The sequence below is a fragment of the Cryptomeria japonica genome, chromosome 6 (assembly GCF_030272615.1).
Source record: "Cryptomeria japonica chromosome 6, Sugi_1.0, whole genome shotgun sequence".
NCBI classification, from domain to species: Eukaryota; Viridiplantae; Streptophyta; class Pinopsida; order Cupressales; family Cupressaceae; genus Cryptomeria; species Cryptomeria japonica.
The window spans coordinates 581,423,039-581,444,603 of NC_081410.1; the positions used below are offsets into that span (position 1 = coordinate 581,423,039).

A 21,565-nucleotide genomic window follows, 5' to 3' on the forward strand; every position below is an offset into this window, starting at 1 on the left:
ATCCAATTTCAACATAAATAAAGCCCTTTTGAAATTTAAATTAAAAGTTTAAGGATCAATATCACAACTACAAACTTGAACCATGTTTAAATCCACACTTGCAAAATTGACGAGGAAAAGGAAAGGGTGAAATTGTAAATCGAGTCTAAAGTGTTAAGATAAATGAAGTAAACACTAATGAAGGCTAATGTGTAGGAACCATCGTTCTCCTCTACCTTGACAGTTTTTATATTATTTTTTGATTATGTTTGTTTATCTAATGTCTTGTGGTTTAATGATTATATTACTAGGTAAAGATTAAGAAATGCATATACAAATTCAAACCAGATATATGCTGAAGCAATTGATAATTATTTCAGTATATGAAATCAAATTACAAATCTTTTTTATAATAAATGTTCAAATCAGATTTTCATTTCCTTTTGACAACAATGAATTCATACCTGGAAAGATGAATGCTGATTATGATGAATTTCTGAAGTTGATCAACACATTATTCAGTCCCAATTTGCAATGCCAAGCTTCAAATTTTCAAAATCACTAGCTAAGAAATTGTCCAAACACCTTCTTTAATATATACGTCATCCATGGATGAAAGTGCAACCTCAAATGCCAGAAGATTCAACCTTAAAATCCAACACCTCCCATAAAATGATGTGTGGCTAGCTTAAATTTGTTTGCTACAACCTTGAAATGTAGATCGGCTGTAGAGAAATGCAACCATAGATTATTTAAAGGCTCTCACACATATCTGGTACAAACCCTTGAAGAAAATCAAAAAATTCTTCAATGAAACCCTTGTATTAGCTTCTCTAAAATGCCTTATACTACTGTAGTTTTATTGCATCGTGTACTGTAGTAGCCAACACAAATTTTGTTGTGCAAATGATTAACTCTTAAAATTTTGATCTGCTGGTAAAAACCCTTTATGAATTCTCACAAGTTGTGCACAATGTTGACATCTGAATGAAGCCAATTAGATTAGCAATCTTCAGTTGATATTTCACAACCTCGGTATGTTGACAATTAAGAGTGAACGTTCTCCAAAGTCTGGAAAAGATTGAAAATCTACAAAACCCCTTGGTCTCTCACAAATCCTAGAAGTAAAGACAAATGATCATTCAATAATGAGTTTGATTTGCTCTTTGAAACCTTTTATATCATCTCAACTCTTGAGTGCCTTAAATCCCCTTTTGAAATCTACTTTTAGGTCTTCAAACTTGGGCTCTCATATTCATGAATAATAAATGCACTTTAATATCATTTAAAATAATATAACTTGTATGCACATTAACTTTATAAACTACTTTAATAGTTTGGCCTCCAAAATATAATCCATTAATTGCACTTTAAGTCACTTAAATGAAGGGTCATGGCCCCATTGATATAAAGTGACTTTTTAACTTTATAAATAATTATTAATAAAGCAATCATTTTATTAATAATTAAAATAACATAACTCCACAAATAATAATTATTTCTTAGTTCTATCTGAACTTGGGAGTTAACCATTATGTCCACCATGCATTCAACCGCCTTACTAAAAATAGTAAGGGTCCCTCTCTAACAACCCCTGATTCACTATAAATAGTAAATCTCTCATTATCTGATCAAATCAATTGAGCATTGCAATCTTAGCCTATCCAAGTGCCCTGCAATAAATAGTAACCCTGGCTTTCTTGAAATAGTCAGTTACTATAAATACTAAGTGTGTGAATTTGAATCAAACAAAGGCTAAACTTGAACTCTAGATGGGAATATGGAAATAAGCCTCCTGTGATAACTGAGACCAACTACCTTAGCCTACGAGGGCTAGTGATACGCTAAAACGTAAAAAATTGATGCTCACGAAAATGGGGACCTTACATAATGTTATTTGGTAATTTTACACAAGAATACAAAACTTGTACATTGATCATTGCACTTAGTACACATGGGTGATTTTTTATAAGAAAATAAACATTACAAATATTATTGTAGTATATTTGTATTGAGTGCTTCAAATGCACGAGTTATTGACTTCCTTGGATTTATTGTCAAGAAAGGATATCCATGGCTCCTTCCTTTATATTGTTATGCATTTATACTTTTCGCCCTTAAAGTAATTAAATTATTTGATAACCTTAATACATTAGTATTAAAAAGTTATATAAATAATAAAAATAAATTCATATAAATAAACAAATTAATAATTTTATTTTTTTTATAAAATTAATAAATTAAAGTCTAACAATTTATGAGACTATCCTATCTGATATGAAAACAACTTAAAAGTTGACAACCTTACCATAATTCTAGAAGACAACTAACTTCTTATCAAAATCTATAATACAAAATTCATATTAAAAAGTGTTTGAAAATAACTTTAAAATGTGATTCTTAACCCTTTAAAGTACTTGATCTTACTTACATTATTAAAATCTTCAATTAATTTCATTATATCCTGTTTTACCTGGTAGACCTGATTAAAAACATTCCCTCATTCAAATCTCTGAGAAACATAGAAAGTCCCAGTTTCGGCATTGGAAGAGTTTATCAGTTACATAACGTAGCATTTCAATGTAGCTGAAAAAGTATCCACAGCAGAGTATGCATTTGGAGAAAAGCAATTAACATACAATTTTTCTTGAATGAGCGAGGTGGGTTTTTCAACCATTTCCTGTTTGCTCAGCACCTGCAATATAAATGAAAATTTTAATGCTTAAGTATTGAATTTTGTTAAAAGGCAATTGTTATTACGCTGATTTTCACTTGTTTTCCCCTCGTAGCCTCACTTAATAAATGTCTTAATCTGCTTGAGATGTTTATGAACTCTGTTCTTGAACCGCCAGGTTATGTGTTTCTGTTTTTCTTCCTAGCATACAAGTATTCCTTCCCCTATGTCTCCTAGATTTCTTTTATATTTCAATATACTATTTCTGATCCATCTCCGCCTATACATCAGTTCACTTTTCTCCCATTCCTTTTTATACAATGAATATTCCTGCAGAACAAGTGTTAGTGGAGGGTACTTTGGAGTGGGTGAAAACAGTGGTTTCAAAGATAAAATTTTGCCCTCTACAACCTTGAAAATCAGTGCTCTTTATTGTTTCCCAGAATCAGTTACCAAGGAAGCCAAGAAGCAAACCGGATTGAAAATGGATTCCCAAGGGCAGATCATCATAGAAATAATGCTTCTGCCCAAAGGAAAAGATCTTCAAGAGATAGAGGCATTAGAATTCTAGTTCGTGCAAACAGATTTGGGCGCATGAACAAGGCAAGGTGATTTGAACCTACACAGTTTGCTTTAGGTAATATATTTAAGAGGGTAATCACAATATTTGTAAGAGGGTGATCAAATATGGAAAATATATAATGGTTTTGAAGGCTCAAATCGAAGAATTAGAAGAGCACGTTGCACATTTGATCAAGCCTTTATGTGAAAGCAGCATCTTAAACGTCAACATTAAATAAACCAGAGAATGACACCCAAGGAAGCAATTGGATTAGTACTTTACATACGGTAAAGTTACTCGACAATGGATTAATTAGGTTTATGACCAAGGTGTACAATACTCTGAGAAAAAAAAAAAAAGCTGGGGAAAAAAGTTAGTAGCTTGCATACCATAGGATGCTTGGTGATATTTTTCTCTATGAGGGATTTTTAGAGCACTTGAACTTGATGGTTTCATTATATACAAAATAATTGATAAGAGCTGGAATCATAAAAGATGTTCCGGAGGATCATACTTGAGTGGACACAAATGTACAAGTTTGCTTTTTTTTGCTAAAAAACTTGGGTTAGGCACCTGTGGGCCCTAAAATAGTTGATATCTAGTTTGTAAAATTCAGATTTCCTGATTTTTTGTCTTTTTCAAAAAGTTTAAACTTCTAGATCCATTAAATTTAGGACTATAGTAGTTCATATCATTGGAGCTAATTTAGATGGTAATTTTAGGAGCATCTACTGATCAAAATAAAGTTTGTTACTACAAAGCATGTGTTTGATGCGTCATAAAAGTATTGTTTATAGGAGATGTAATAGACTTATGGCCATTGCACTCAATCATTGTACTTGTCATGTTTTCCTTTATAATTGACAGTTGACCCATTCATTTGGTTTTTGTCCATAGAGTTCTTCATACACGAGTCTATTAAGTGTCATTAGTGATTTAAGTTTGTTAATATTGGAGACTATGCATGCCATGGTGTCTATCATTGAAGACATTTACTTTTTCTTTATATTGTGTCAACTCTTATTAACTTTCCCCACCATTTTTTGCTAATATGGTGTAATTTCCCCTTCCTAATTTGCCCTAGAATCACAATTGCAACAAAGTAGGGTTAGGATTACATCTTACCAAGTAAACTATCCCTTTAAATGATGTGATCCTGAATTTGAATCCTGCAATCATAACACAAGAAACATAGACAATATATGTATATTTAATTACTAGGGTTAGACAAGATCACATTGCATTCAACTACTATGCATATTATGTGATTCTGAATTTGAATCATGCAATCATAAGATAAGAAACATAGACAATATATGTATATTTAATTACTAGGGTTAGATAAGATCACATTGTATTCAAGTATTATGTATATTAGGTTTTGGAGGAAGAGACATGATAGGCTCACCCAAAGCCATTTCTACACCAAGCCCAAGAGTGGATGTCTGCCAGAGCCCTATTTACTTGCTTAGTGGCTTGTACCTGCTTTCCCCATCAATGTCTCATCTTCCTAAAGACAAGTGCTATCTTGTGGAGTTGGGCGGAGGTCCTAAGGGGGTTCCTTGGCTCTTCTATCTGAGTGCCCTCTGGTCCTAGGAGACATTATGACAACTCTAGGACAGCCTACTTACGTAGCCCTCTTATACCCCTTTTGCTTGCACCCCAGGCCCTTCCTACAAGGTGGGTTTCAGACAATCAAGTACACCTTATATTCTATCATATGACCATATACTTAAGCATTCTCTATTATGCATAAGCAACATTTATATATATAAGATGATGTTTTGGCAGACATAGCATGTATACTACCGAATATAGGCTTTGGTAATAATAAACTGTGATAACTAGAAATCTGCTGTGATGAACTGGAATTGTCTCCTTCATGATTGCTGCTCTCTATCTTATGGGAAATGATTCATTTTGCTGATCGATCTTCTCTTTTAGCTTTATGCAGATCACAGTCTTTGATAAATATGTAACTGCTGTTCAATATATATATATGCATCGTCGGAATCTGCAAAGTTTATTAGATCCAATGCTTATCTTGTCTTCCATGATCATCACTTGATTGCTTGGTGCTGTTCTTTTATACCTCTCCATCGGGGGTGGAAGGTTGTCACTTATCTTCAAGGTGATGACTGCTGGAAGAGAAGTGCCTCTTCAGAACTATTTGTTTGTTCACTTTATCACACCTCTTCCTAAATCGCATCGTTTAGAGAATCATCACTAACTAAATTCACATTACTCCTCAAGATCTTATCCTTCCTTTGTAACGCTTGTGTTAACCAGTATTAATTATCTTATTGAATATAATCGGTCATACCTCTTCACATCGTTCCCTTTCATAACTTGCACCATTACAAGAAGACTTGCTTTAACAAATCAGGTTTGCTTTTGTAATTACTAATCACCCAGCTCTTAGCAAATGATATCTTCTCATAATCGTTGTTCTATTAATTATAATTTCTGTATTACCATCGCTTAGCAAATCACATGTACAATCACATTTGCGTTATACGAATTGTTGTCTTATTATATCTTAGTTGCTGTACATGTAGTCGCTGTCATATATCAAAGGTTTATACCTTGATCACTGGTCTGAGACTCTGTATTTCTACATGAAGTTGCTGCTTAGTTAAGATTAAGAATCACAGTTTTAATGAATATTAATTCCTGCTCCTTAACTGGCATAAAGTCTCTCCTTCATAAAGTCTTTGCCCAAGGTTGTATGTCTGCCTGATGTATCGGTGCAGGGTCAGTTTATTTGGCAGGATGGGATCAGTCTTAGAAAATCATGAAGTTGCATAAATGAGACGATTTTGTACCAATTATGTCTTTAGATTTATTTATTTCTGTTTCCTCCCTGCTTGAAGACTGGTAAGAGGTTGTTAATAGGCAGGGACATGACATATGGTGACCAAAATAATGATGACAGAAAACCCATGTGTATGGATGCATCTTGCAATGCATTGATTTACAAACTCTTGAAATTCATTTTGAAATGACTTTTTGAACAACTCTTTTGTTTTGTTTTGTTGGGTGGGCTCTTCTTCTTGTATGGCAAAAAATTGGTGGCTCTCTATCACAACTTAGAGAATCTTAGGAGATGGGGTAGAAAGGGAGCTTCGTTGATTGATATCCTTTGGTTGCTAAAGGATGACCTAATCTTAAGGCAACTGTTGCTTTCTCTTGCTCTTGCTCTCAGACATATTCCAACACTTTAGGTGTTGGCACAGGTGCATCCTTCTTTCCTAGGCAAAATTTGATATCCATGCTAGGAATGCCACACAAATGGGTTTTCACTGGATTGTATGAGGTTGTATATCTCACATCACAGGCACTACAAATCCAAATATGTCCCATCACTTGGAACCTGCTCTATTTGTCAACATACTTCCACAAGGGTAAATTTAGGATTGTTTTGAAGTGGGGTTGGTCCACAAAGCTAGAATTGGCTGCCATTGTAATCCCTATGACAAAGAGTTTGTAAAACAACACATTCAAATCAAATTTAAAAAAAGAAGATCCTAACTCATTTGATTGTAGAAGAATGGAAAATAAAACAAGATTGTTTACACAGGGAAAAAATTAAAATAAAACCAAAAACGTTACCTCCAATCCAAGCATTTTCCTCCATGATCTCCTTGGCAGCACATGGGCTCGCACATGCATAGGAATAACAATTCAACCTCTTTAGAACCTTTGATGACAAATCTTCAGCTCTATATGTGCAATGACAAGCAATAATGAGTGTGATGCAAGTGAATTTGGTTTGTTGTTTTACATTTAAAAAAATGAGATAATGTATCTGTTTTGGTTTTAAGTTGTTTTGAGGTTCAATTTATGGTTTAGGGTCAGGTTTTCAAGTTGAAATGTCAAACTTGAGTGCAATAAAAACACTAAAAAATTGCAGTTACCCTATTTAATTGTTTAGGATACTGCTTTTCTGTCCTGGGATTTCTTGGGTGTGTCCCTAGACATACTCTGGAAATTCTGGGACAGAAAGTGGTAACTTTGAATGATTCAGGGTACCCAAGGGCCGATTCCAAATCCAAAATGTTCCATGCCTGATTCCGAGCAGTTTTCATGGCAATTCAGTAAATTCTATAATGTAGCTTGCTCCTTGTCTCTCTTTAGAGCAACTTTTCATATCCTCTAGCTTGTGACATGGCTCCGTGATTCTTCGTGCATGTTGGTTGGCGTAAGAGGCTTAGCATATTTCTTCAGTTCATTGTTCAACCCGTCTAAAAACACATGCTTTTCTAGAAGTTGGAATCCCATGAATCAGCATGCAAAGTATTCTAAATTTTATAACTATAGTCGTGGCCGACTCTTGCTTTTTTTGCAATAAATTCGTCAAATCTTCAGTGATCATGGTATTTTCCTGAAATAATCTTACTCCTTGGTAATATTTTCTTATATGAAGAGTCCTAAATGAAAGTGGTAGGCTTATTACAAATGTCAATATATTAGTGAGAATTCATAATAATATTAAGACTTATAGAAGTCATGTTTTAAAATGAATAAACACAATGGAATTACAGAGAATGGAGTTGAAGTTCAAAGTGCACTGTTGGCACTATGAAAAATATTATCAATTAAATTTGTAGAAGTGGTTAAGAACAGATTCAACTTTATCATCTCTTTCCTGTATTGATATTTTCTTGAAATTCAATATAATATTTGCAGTGTGGTAATACCATCAGATATTGGAGATTCCATCTGGGAATTGAAAGCTATTTTCAAGTTTGCATGTATGGATGTGTACTGTTTCTGTTGTACATTTCGAATATGCCAATTTTTAGTGTTTGTTTTGGATCGGTTTTTTATGAACCGGGAAATAGATCATGATTCTATGTTTTGCTTTATTGGGCCCAGGATGGTGAAATTAAAGCAGCTTTGGAGGAAATTCTCTAATTATGTCCGATATGATCTAAAGGAGATTGCATTTCCATCCTCTCTTCCTGATCCCCCTCATATAAAACCCCGCAAGAAACTCACACTGAAAGAGTGGTTAGAGGTGCCGTTCAACATTTACTGTTAAAATTTATTGCAGTGATACATATAGTCATGCCTTTATTTTCAAAGGTTCTTTGGTTCATTAATTCTGTTAATATTTTTTTAGTGATACATACAGTCATGCCTTTATTTTCAAAGGTTCTTTTGTTCATTTTGATAATTACTCTAAATTGCTTTATACCCAACAATAACATGTTTGCCTTCACTAAGAACATGTTTGTATATTAGACGGTACTGCTTTCAATTGGTGTAAAGAACCTTGGGAAATAAATATTTTGCTTTTGTTGAGTTTTATTCCAAAAATAGTTTATAGAATTTAATTTGCCTGAATAACCTAGTTTGAATAAATGTATATTGGATTCATAATGAAACATTGTAAAATTGTTATTTAATTTTGCAGGTAATAAAAAAAGCATCTAGACTGTATGCAGAGAGCTGGAAACGTGATATTAGTGATGACATTGACATCTTGGAAGGTAGAACACCACAAGGCAAAACTGAAAATGGGCAGAAAGAAGGGAAAGAAGGGTATGAAAAGGAACCGTCTACATTGGAGGATATTGGTAAGCAGGCTATCGTTTGAGCAATTGCATGATCTGAATAACCAACTAGATAGTTTTAGTTTTCATGTCTTGATTATTCTTTTTTCCCTTTTTTGTTGAGAAAAGGCTTCAGTTTCAGCAATGGGGATGGTGTCAAAAACACAGCCTCGAAAATTAGTAGGAAATGCAGAAGTGGAGAATCTTAAAAATAAACAATATTAAAATGATATAATGATATGTCAAAAACAAACTATGAGGATAAATGGTTTCGGGAAGGTAGACTAGTATAGAACTGATTTGACCTTTAGGTTTTATTTACTAGTAGGAAAAATCCTTCTCAGCGGTAAATTGTGAACTAAGGTCCAAAAGAGAACTTTTTTTGCAATTCATCAGGATTTAGTCAGGAAAAATTTGGGTTAGGTTTAGGGAAAGCCAAAAAACAATTTGCTGTAGAAATCAGATGGAAGACAGCAACCCTACATTTTTTGGCAAAAAAGAAAAAAATGAAGAGTCACCAAAAGTCATTGAAAATTGTGATTTCAGTGTGGGTTGCAATTCAATCGGGAATGTGCCAAGTCATGATTAATCATAATTTGTTCCGGATTCCTGCAACTGGAATTCTTAATATCCAAACTGTTAAATTGATGTAATACGCATCTTGTATATATTGTTCTATCATCAATCCCTTTAGAGAGGAAGATTTATTGTTCCTTTATACCTATCGGTGGTGCCCCTTAACCAAGGGTCACCACTCTTCCAAGTTGGTCTCCAATAATTATATTATTAATAATAATATAATAATTATTATATTATCATATAATATAATAATTATACAATATATTTATAATATAATAATATTATCACATAATAATAATTATTATCTCATAATAATAATATAATTATATTATCTCTCAATAATAATATTATCACAATAAATATAATATAATTATATTATCGCAATATAATATAATATAATTATATTATCACAATATTATCACAACCTTTATGTTGTCAATGTCGGCTTGAAGGAATCCGACCATAGCATCAACACTCCTGCTTAGTCAATTAGGCCAATTAGGCCACTCACATATTTGTCTTCCTCAGGCTGGAAGTGATGACCGACGCTGCCAATCTTCAACACTCCCTCTCAGCTAGGGAGGATACTTCCAGCTGCACAAGACATATCACCTCATTGAGATGACCAACACAATGACTATACTCATGAGCAAGCAGGAAGCTTATCATCTCATTGTGATATCACATCACCTCATCATGATGTTTGACAATGGCTACATACATATGTGGAAAGGAAATATATCACCTCATGTGATATCAACCATCATGGCTTGTCCATAGATATCAATTCACGTGATATCCACCATTATGGTTTATTCTTATATATCACCTCATGTGATATCAACCATTATGGCATATCCATAGATATCACTTCCCGTGACATCCACCATTATGGTTTATCCATAGATATCACCTCACGTGATATCAACCATTATGGTACATCCATAGATATCACTTCCCATGACATCCACCATTATGGTTTATCCATAGATATCACCTCACGTGATATCAACCATTATTGTGAGATCGTCACCTCACAATGATGGTGAGATGTACAAGTATTCATCATTGTGAGATCATCACCTCACAATGATATTTACCATGGCTCATCCAGAGGCTAAACACATAAGTTCAAGAAAATCATCACGAACTCTCTCACGTGATATTGTCATGGCGTCACACACATGACATCCACCACGAACCATATCAGAGAGGAAAGATAAGGGCTTCCACCTTAAGTCTCTCCCAAAGAGAAATGCATTAACAAGAGTTTATACTTTAAACATTTTTTTAAAGATAAGAATACATACATACATACACACACACACACACACACACATATATATATATATATATATATATAAACAAATCAATGATACTGAGACTCAATCTCAGCTAGGGCTTCATTCTCCACCATACCAAGTTTACCTCGAAAGTACACAACTTTATTCTGGAGAGAGACTTGGTGAGAATGTTTGCCGTTGTAATGTCCCCTCTTCTTTAGTTGCCATTCAGTTGCCAGATTCACCTATCATCCATCTCCACAGGTGAAGTTCAATGTTTGGAGATGAATTTGCTAGCCAAAGGGGACCTAGACTTGGGCATTTTATGACTTTGGTGGGTATAATAAAGTAACTTTATAATATAAAGTTACATAAGTTACTTTTTCTTAAAATAGAAAAAGTTAATAAAGTAACTTATAAGTTACTATTTAAACTTAATAAATGACTTTATTAAAAAGTCCTTTGCACACCTCCCTAGGCGAACTTCAATAACTTAAAAGTGGTTCTTGATTCATGTGAAGACACCCCCCCCCCTCAAGTGGGCGCCAAGTTTGAGGAGAAAGATTCCCATGGAATCTTTATTTGATGCTTTTGGTGATATGTTTAGGATGAAAGGAGATAAAGAAAGGAATCGGGGGTTTTGGAGATTCATTCTCTATTTTCATTTTTATGATTTATTGTCTGATTTGTACGACTTGCAGCAGAGGTTCTGATATTGGAGCAATTGAGGACGAAAACCCTCCAAATTGCTGAAGTGAGGACGATTTCCCACTTACCCAGCTTCACCACGGCGGCATCAATTGTTAGAAATTGACCACAGAGGGTTGTAGACAGCAGGAGATCCATTTCTCAGGGTATTGGCAGGTCTGATCCATCAAATCTGGGCTGATACAGTTATCTGCCAACAGTCACAGGGATAATTAATGCAGGCCGTACTGTTTCCAGCTTAGCCATACCATTCCCCATGCTTGGGTGAGCCAATAAAATAAATATGGGGGTTTGGCATTGAAGTGTGTGCTCAGAATTCATTGTCAGGGATTAATTAAGGCAGATATGTGGTTAACTTGGAGATTTTCCAGTGTATGTGAGCTGCACCAGCATTTATGTGAGGAAAATTAATCAATTTGTGAGGATTTGCCTGGCAACCATTGGAATTTCTATCTGGGTCTTCATATTTCTGCTCAATTTGTTTTTGATAATTCATTTTAGGGTCAAATAAGTGGTGTGGAGCTACTATTCAAGTTATCAAGCTTTCCACCAACATTCTTTTAATTTCAGTCAAATAAAGGAGGCTTTCTGGGCAGACTTGGGACCCCTAGTAGGCCAATTCTGGCTTTGAATGTTATTAATAATGATTTCTTTTGATTTGTTAATTGCTGCTAATAAAACTTAGATGCTGATTGTTTATTTCAATCAATTACTATATTTGCTTGCATTAGTTTTCTCGCATCTTAGTATAAATTTCAAGCAAAAACCATATTAAACACCACAAACTGCAAACAACTCATCCAAACTTAAACTACAATCGCTGGCCAAAGAAATTAGACTCAGAAAAAAAAAGTTAGATTGTGGGGAAAATTTGGTTGGCATCTTTCAGCCGTCTGCTCATCAGTACTAATGTATCTCAACTGAATAGTGTTCCTTTCCACCATCTCTCTAACATAGTGATACTTGATCTCCACATGTTTTGATCTATCATGAAATGCACGGTTGGAGTCTGCATCACTCCAAGCTCGCCAAGTATCATGAAACTCCATCCCATGAATCAAAGTCCTCTGACTGCTATAATTAACTGATCACTAGAGAAACCATCTCGACATGGTCTACTCCCTCTTAACCAAAATGACCAAGATCCTCGGAAGTCAACTGAAGCAGATCCTCTAGCTGCTCCCTTTGTCACGGAAGCATACACTGCTCACATGGTCCCAATGATGGAAGATATCTTGTTCCAAGAGAATCTCATCATTTGGTATGATCCACATTGAACAACCAATGAAGTCGATTGTGGTCGATCAAGGGTAATATCGATCTCCGCACAACAAATGAATGCAGTGGAGCCGCCAAAGATCATGAAATTTGTGATCGATGAAGAGCCGTGCAAAATAACATGGTGTCTCCTTGAATAGAATGGACAAAGATAATAATTATGACATGTAAATACTCATTCCGCCTTGTTAAACCGACTCCCGTTTGTATCACTATTCTCTACGTCTCTCACGGGATGGCAAAGTGACTCGTAATGTATATTAGCATCTGCTTTACTAGAAGTGTTAAGTGTTGCCGTCCAATGTGAAACTCGCAATAGATATAAACATGATGACCATCTCCAACCAAACGCCTCATCACAAGAACTCATGACACATAGGAATAAAGCTCGACTTAGAAAATGAACATGGTTTAACAAGGAGTCGCACCAAGATAGATAGTGCACATGCCATTGGAAAACTCTGATCACAGAGGATACCTTTATCATGCTCCATGCCGCAGCAAAATAACGTACCATGATGGTTCTTCAAAACATATGACCAAAAGAAAATCATATTTCCAGGTGACTATAGAAATGATGCTCACTGAGTTTCCCCAATTGTAGAGATGGCCACACACTAACTACTCACGATAACCATAGTCCACGAAAGAATGAATAAGCTTCCACACGATGTGTTTAGAATGGCTCTGTTTATCTCACTGGGTAAACAGGAAGAATACAGAAACTGAACAGTAATGCACAATGCAAATACAAGAGAAGTACCAGAATAAGCTTGCCATTAATGTCACAGGATGTTCATATTATAATCTGTCTTCAATATTACATGTTCTCCAACACCCGGAGGTGGTACAATATATGACAGCCGAAGGGGTGCGACACAACCGTCGCGACTCCAACTACCTACCCGTCGGCTAACTAACTATTGATAATTAACATTACTAACTATACACTTTTTCCCGATAACATCATCCCCCCCAAAAAAGAAGTCGTCTCCGACGACTAACAACAAAATGGAGACAATGTAATATAAATATACAACCAAGATAAAGTCAAGGAGGGGGCTGAGGAAGCGTCCCTGAAGTGGAAGGGTGAGATGCGGGTGTGTGGGCCGCCAGGCGGGCGCGGAGCTCATAGACCTGCTGGGTGCGTGCTGCCACATCCCGCTCTGCTACCAACACCTTCTCTAAGGCAGTCTTCACCATAAGCGCAGCCTCCAGTAGCTCCTTCTCCTTGGTATCGGTCGACTCTGTCATGCGAACCAACTGGGCCTGAACAACATCTAACTCCTGCTGGACGAGACTCCGCACACTCTGCTCCTTCGAAAGACGGGTGTCCACCGCAACCTTCTCTGCGCGGGCTGTCTCAAGCTGTGCGACCAACTCTGATCTCTCGGCTGCCCACGAGGCTCGTTGTCTGGCCATGTCCTGCTCTAACTCAACTCGAGCAGCCTCGCGAACCGCAGACTCATGCTGTGTCTGGCGTAGGGCATAGTAGGCCTCCCTGTAAACCTGCTCAATCTCCCGGACGAGAGTCGTCACCCTACTCTCCACGACGGGCTGAGGCACACGCCTGGCCTCCAACATCGCATCCGTCTGGGTAACTGGCCACCCTCGTGCCTCAAAACATGAAGCGAAAACTGCGGGACAGCCGTCTCGCATAAACTGGAGGATCTGCTCTAATTCCTCCACAACCTGCTGTAGAGCTCGTGTCTGAGCCGCGGCCACCACTCGCCGACCCCTCGTCACCATATCTGCCAGATAAACCTCAATATCCTCTCCCTCTAGCCCCGATGTAGGTACAGGAAGCCCCCGTGGTAACTCAAAAGTCGCCTCAACCACACCTGCTCCATCCTGCTGGCACAATGGTGTCTCCCCCGCCCCCTCAAGTGTAGCAGTTGCCTGCTCTAGGCCGGTAGGAACACCCTCTCCAGTGATCTGTCCCTCTGTTGGTGCCTGCGTCTCCGCCGAGGAATCCTCCAGATCCACCACCTTAGTGGTAGGCTCTCGCCGAGGTGAGAGTACAGCTGCTCCTACGGGTGGCATCACTGTCATCTGGAATCTCCGGGTCAGCCAACTCCCCATAGCCGCCACCGATGGAGCTGCACTCAACACCTCCGACCCTCTCTCCCCTTCGGAAACATGTCCTGCGATGGGCTCCTCCAACAAGGAGGCAGCAACCGTCACCACTGCGTCGGATCCCACGACGTCTAGTCGCACCTGAGGCTCCGTCTCAACCATCTCCTCTGCCACGCCTCCCTGCGGTGGACCACACAACTCTGCCGTGCTGTCAGTACATGCCTCCGCGGGAGTCGGTCCTGCGGCTGGTATGGCGGAAGGTGCAGCGGCCGGCTGCATGGGCCCGAGTGTAACGGGCGTGCAGCTCTGCCCAAATGCCGGAATCGAAGTACTGCCCGCCGACGACTCCACAAGTGTGCCAAGTGGGAGTGTGGGTGGTGCAAACAACACTCGCTCTCCGGCGGGCTCCATCCTCCCCTCGTCTGTGGCCCGACTACTACTGTCATCCCCATCCTCCGAATCCTCGGAATCCTCTGCACTGCTAGAAGTTTCTCGCCCACTATTTGGTTCTGCTGCGGTGGTCTCTAATACCCGTTTCCGCTTCGCGGAAGAGTGTCCAATATCCAGATGTCGCCAATGCATGATAGGAGGCTCACCCTCCGCCAAGGGTCCCTGTGGCCGTACCTCCAACTCAGCCTCTGGCACTGCTTCCCGCGTAGCCTCCAAGAACAGTCCAATGGCATAGTGGGGCATGTAAAACGTGCGCTGCTCCATCATCAAGAATGCACACATCCGCTCTGATAACAAGGTAGCCCAATCATACACGACTCCGTTCATCAACCCGTTCATCAATACTATCTGTGGTAGAGCGATGTCTGATGCCCTACCCGACCCTGTCAACCTGCTTTTGATGACGTCCATAATGCATCGCCAATGACCCTCTGCGACAAAGGACCTACGCATCCCACGACCCTTCGTGGCGTCTACGATGCTCGCCAACTCTGCTGGGGTCAAGTCTCGGGACACTCGCGTAATCCAATGTTCCTTCTCTTGCCGTGTCATCTTCTTCGGCTTCAAGTCCACTTTCTTGCCATGTATGCCTGGGATGCCAAATACTCTGGTGAAATCTGCAGGTTTGAAAGATATGGTGATATCCTTCCCAAGGTACTCAAATGTGCTCGTCCGGGAGTGGCTATCAAAGGTATCAACCATATATCGCAATGCTCCCTTGTACTCGCGAATGGCGAACACAGGCATCCGGATAGCCCATTCTACCCCTGCTCTGCGAAGACTTGTCTTCACCAAATTATCATCCGGCGTGTCTTGCCACCATTTCCGACATTCCACCCCATTCAATCCCTCAAAGGTGATATTCTGTGAAGTGGAGGTGTTCTTCCCTCGTGTAGTGGGCTGCTGTGGTGTCTTTTTCTTCTGCCTGGCTTCCATTGTGCCACCTGCTATTCGAACACCTGAAGGAAGAATACGTGCATCCGGCTTCCTATGGCTGCTATCCTGCAACTGTTTTTTCCAATTTCTTTTTCCCGCAGACTCCATTGACCACTTCTTGATTTCCCCTTGTCGGACGGAAAGCACCTAACTACCTCCTCGCAGATAGGCCGTACGACTGTAATCCCCAACTACCTCCGGCTAATAAAATGCTCAAAACAAATCCTCGTCCACCTCCCGCACTACACCGCACGGTAATTTTGAAGAACCTTCACAATGTTATCTTGTGTAGCCGACCGCTTTAGCTTTGAACTCAATAATCGCCTGAAATTTGGAGGCACCTCATGTCGTTGCTCTGTGAAACCAGCCTCACGCGGTCTCCTTCGCCTTATGCTGCGAGACAGACCTCCTTCCTTCGATGGAGGGCCTCGCAACAACTCTCTACTTGGAACAGGGTGCTCCACATTATATGCCACGCATCTTTCCTCCTACCGGCCTTAACTTGCCTGTTCCTTCACCTTGTGCGTCCCCCTTAGTGCGGCTTTTTTTTTCCACGGCTTCTTCCACCGCACGGTGGCTACCTTTTCTCCCTTCGGCTGGTTTTGCGGTGACTGTTTTCCCTTCGGTAGGCGCTTTGGTGTGTTTGCTTTGTCTTGTGCGGCGTTGCAAACGAAAGCTTTTATTTCCCTTCGGCGTGGTGGTGCGGTGGTGCGGGGTTCTTGCTGCGTCTCCTGTTTTTCCCTTGCGCTCCGTTGTAATAACCTTTTTATGCGGCTTTCCCTTCGGTAGGCGGCTGTGTTCCTTGCGTTCGGTGGCCAGCGTTTGTAGCATTCCCTTCGGTGGTAGGCGTTTATACTCCCGCAGCTTCCACTGTCGGTGGCTTCCACCTTCGGTGGTCCCACCGCACGGTGGCTTCCACCGTCGGTGACTTCCACCGCACGGTGGGTTCCACCTTCGGTGGTGCCACCGCACGGTGGTGTCCACCGTGGTGGTGCCACCGCACGGTGGCACCCACTACGTGGCCACCGTACGGTGGTCCCTTTTCCTTTGTTTTTTTTTTCTTTTTTTTTTTTTCAAAATTTTTTTTCAATTTTTTTTTTTCCAATTTTTTCAATTTTTCTTTTATATATTTTTTTCAAATTTTCATATATATATTTTTTTTCGAATTTTCTAATTTTTTTTTCTTCTTTTTTCATTTTCATTTATTATTTGACTGCCACTGCGCGCCTCCTGTCGGGCTGCTCCTGCGTGCTTCCAACCTCTGGTGATACACTTTCAGTTTTGACCCGTTGACGCCCTCTAGAATTTCCTGTCCGTCGAGGGTCGAGAGCTTGACGGATCCATTCGCTGCGACTTCTCGGATCCTGTAAGGACCTAGCCACTTCACTCTGAACTTGCCGGGCTTAATCTCATTCCGTCCGTTATACTTTAGGACTAATTGGCCCGGCGTGAACCTCGCCCGCCGAATGTGTTGGTCATGCCAGTATTTCCTGCGTTGCTGGGCCACGTCTGTCACCCATTGTGCCATCGTCCGTCTTTCATCCAACTTATTTAAGGCGTATAGTCTCTCTCGAAGGCTTTCCATGTCGCCTAGCTTGTTGTCAATAGCGATTCTGAGACTTGGCACCATGAATTCGACCGGTACCACAGCCTCCTGGCCATACATCAATTGGAACGGTGTCTGCCCGGTGGTTACTTTGTAAGTTGTGCGGTACGCCCAAAGTACCGAAGGCAGACGCTCTTCCCAGTCTTCTTTTTCCACCCCACAGGACTTATAAATTACCGACACGATGATTTTGTTGGTTGCCTCAGCCTGACCGTTTGCCCTGGGATAGTACGGACTTGATAGAGAATGAAAAATTTTGAACTCGGTTGTCGGTAGTCGAACAATATGATTTACAAAGTGCCCCCCTCTATCACTTGTCAGTTGAATAGGTATTCCGTACCGGGTGATAATCTGTTCATAAATGAATTTCGCCGTACTGACGGCGGAGTTGTCTGCCAAAGCCCTCGCTTCGACCCATTTGGTCAAATATTCTGTCGCCACGACAATGTATCTACATCGTCGGGCGCGACTCGATTTCAATGGACCAACGAAGTCTAACCCCCATCTTTCGAACAACTCTTGAGCATGCGATGGGTTAAGTGGCATGAAATCTCTCTTTAACGGTCACCCAGCACGCTGACATGTATCACAACTTGTCACCCATTCTCTGGCGTCATTATGCAGTGTCGGCCACCACAAGCCCGCTAGTAGGACCTTCCTTGCTGTTGTATCCGGTCCCATGTGTCCTCTAGCAGCCCCTTCATGGGCTTCTCTCAATATTCCTGGGATTTCCTCTTCCAAGACGCATCGTCGTAGGATCTGGTCAGGTCCCATTTTGTAGAGAAGACCATTTATAAGTTGGAATGTTCGGCTTCTTAATACAAGTTTCCGTCTTTCGCCTGGTGACATTTCCTTAGGAAATTTTGACGTTGACAGATATTCACCCACACTCGTGTACCAATGAGGAAGGATGGCAATGCGGAAAAGATGGGCGTCCGGAAAATCCTCGCTAACGCCTTCGGCCAGCTCCCCCGACTTGATCCGTGATAGCTGGTCGGCTATGACGTGGCTCCTGCCAGGTCTGACAATGATGTTGAACGTAAATTCTTGTAACAGCAATAGCCATCGACTAATCCGCCCCTGGATGATTGGCTTGTTCACCAAATACATCAACGCTTGGTGATCCACATAAAATGTGAATGGTGTCGCCAATAAGTAATGTCGGAATTTTTGGACGGAGTATACCATGCCGAGGGCTTCTCTCTCCGTCGTGCTGTAGTTCCTCTCTGCGTTTGACAAGAGTTGACTTGCAAAATACACTGGGTGGTCCAGCCCGTGGCTGCCAACCTGTGCCAGGGTGGCCCCTATGGCGAAGTTGGATGCGTCGACATGTACATGGAACTCCTTGTCCCAGTTCGGGTATGTCAAGATTGGCGCACCCACCAACCGTGACTTTAACTCTTGAAAAGCCTCTTCTTGGGCCGTCCCCCGGACGTACGGCTCCCCCCTTCGTGTCAGCCTAAAAAGTGGGTATGATACTTGGGCAAAGTTCTTAATAAACCGCCTATAATACCCGATGTGTCCAAGAAATGACTTGACGCTAGTGACATCGTCGGGCGCCTCCATCTCCACAATGACCCGTACTTTGTCAGGGTCCGTCTTCAGACCAGCCTTGCAGACGATGTGCCCTAGTAACTTGCCCTGAGGCACCATGAATCTGCATTTCTTGGGATTTAGGGCGAGGCGGGCTCGTCGGCATCTCTCCATGCATTCGCCAAGTGCGGCCAGATGTGCCTCCTCCGTGCTGTAAATGGACCAATCATCCAGGAATGCTTTGAAGTTTCCCACGGACATTTTATCGAAGATATGGAGGATTATCCGTTGAAAGGTAGCTGGCGCGTTGCACAACCCGAATGGCATCCGGTTGTATGCATAGACGCCATCTTCTACGATAAAGGTGGTCTTCAATTTGTCCTCCTCTGTAATGGAAATTTGATTATATCCGGAGAATCCGTCCATAAATGAATAAATTTCGTGACCCGCGACTTCCTCGAGGATGGTGTCTGTGAATGGTATGGGAAATGGATCTTTAATTGTGACAGCATTCAAACACCTGAAGTCTACACAGATTCTTATCTGATCGGCCTCCTTTTTCAAGGATATCACAATGGGTGATACCCATTCACTCGTCTGGACCTTGAAGATAATCCCTGCTTCAAGCATGCGGTCAATTTCGTTATTTACCCTGGCCGCATAATTTTTGTTCATCCTGTATGGCCTCTTCTGTACGGGCACGGCTCCGGGAACCAGAGGGATCCGATGTACACAAAGTTCTTGTGGTACCCCCTTGAGGTCCTTATACGTCCAAGCGAACACATCTTTGTATTCTGTGAAGATTTTGAACGCCGCTGTCTTTAAGACCGGATTCCAGTCGTCGCCGATCAGAATATTTTTCTGTTCTGAAGTTTCTCCAAGGTTTGTAACTTGAAGTGCGGATTCTTCGTACCTTATGGGCTTACTTTTGTCAAACTGGTGCGCTGGTGCGTCATCCATAGGGACATCCCCTTCCTTGTATTGTCCATATTCTGGCGGAAACTCGTTCATGTCAGGTCCTTCAATCCCCAACATATTGCACCCGTACAATAATTCATAGTCTTCCATTTGCCAATGGAAGAGCCCTCTCAAAGAATCCGTCTCATCCTCAGAACAAGCTTGAATTCCTAAGATGCCTTCGTCATCTGGTTCCCTGCCATCTTTTCCTTCGTCGGTATCGTTGTCTCCGTCGGACTCTGACTCTGACGCCAACTCTTCACTGACCAGTTGAGTTTTGAGGTCAATGGTATACCTTCTGCCAGCCTTTTCCATGGACAAGGTGTTCTTCTTCCAATTGTGGTTTGCTTTGGCCGCCACCAACCAGCCTCTGCCGAGGATGGCATCATACCCCTTCTTCTTCAATGGGATGACCACAAAATTCAAGACGAACGGCTGTGTTCCGATCGTCACTGGTTGCGCCATGAGTGTGCCAAGCGGCTTGATGCCGTGTTGGTCTGCTCCCAATAAATTAAAGGTGGACGGCCAGAGAGTAGGTTTACCCAATTTTTTCCATGTTTCCTCTGGCAAGACATTTACTCCCGACCCGCCGTCGACAATTGTGTCGGTCAGGATGGTGCCCAATATACCCATTTCCACCACTGCTGGGTGTCTACCATTATTGATCGTCAGGGTTAATGGGTCTGCCGCTGTCTCGCCAAGGTTGTCCTTGCCATGTCTTGGTTGGCCTACTGGGGTTATCATTGCGGATTGCAACAATGTCGCTCGCAAGTGCGGCATACTTTCCAGGAGGTCCTTCATTTTGACGGGTATCTCGACCTGTAACAGTTGGTTTATAATGTTTGTTTCTCCTTCAGAGCGAGAAGTACCCGCAAGGCCCTATGCATCCTTGCTCATTGACATCTCCTTCTCTAGTTCCGCTCGTGCCTCCAGTGCCTTTCGTTTTTCCGTACGGGGGTCTGGATAAGTGGCTGCTTTCGTCTTCGACCTTGTTATGGCGAGTGCATCCTCCGTTTCTACATTCAATAGGTTCACGCCAGATTTGGGACAATTGCCATCATCATGGTCCCCCGGCCCACACCACTTGCACAGTTTTTGTGGTGCTTCCTCCACTGTACAGTCTCTGGCGAAATGCCCCCAGTGATTGCAAGCTCGGCATTGTATCATCGACCGCCCTTTAGCGTCGTATTGGATTCGGCTTCTATTATTCGTATTGTTATTATTGCCTCTTCCTCGCCTGTTGTTTCGGTAGCCGCCAGACGAGGCGTTGTGGCTCGCAGGCTGGGACGTGCCGGCTGACGCAGATGGTTCTGTAAAGAGAACCCGTTGGCTATGGGTCCTCATATTGTACGGACACTCCTTGGTAAGGTGTCCGGCAATCTGGCA

The 21,565-nt window shown here is 41.1% G+C and overlaps 1 protein-coding gene across 1 annotated transcript in view; it reads left to right on the forward strand.

The window, feature by feature from the left end:
• Window positions 1–2,427: 2,427 nt before the first annotated feature.
• LOC131035683 (uncharacterized) overlaps window positions 2,428–21,565 on the forward strand; it is an 82,553-nt gene continuing 63,415 nt past the window's right edge. Inside the window, exons 1-3 of the mRNA XM_057967414.2 lie at window positions 2,428–2,639; window positions 8,094–8,235; window positions 8,635–8,797. Coding sequence (XP_057823397.2) covers window positions 8,095–8,235; window positions 8,635–8,797 — 304 coding nt within the window. The 5' untranslated portion in view covers window positions 2,428–2,639; window position 8,094. The remainder of the gene's footprint in view (window positions 2,640–8,093; window positions 8,236–8,634; window positions 8,798–21,565) is intronic.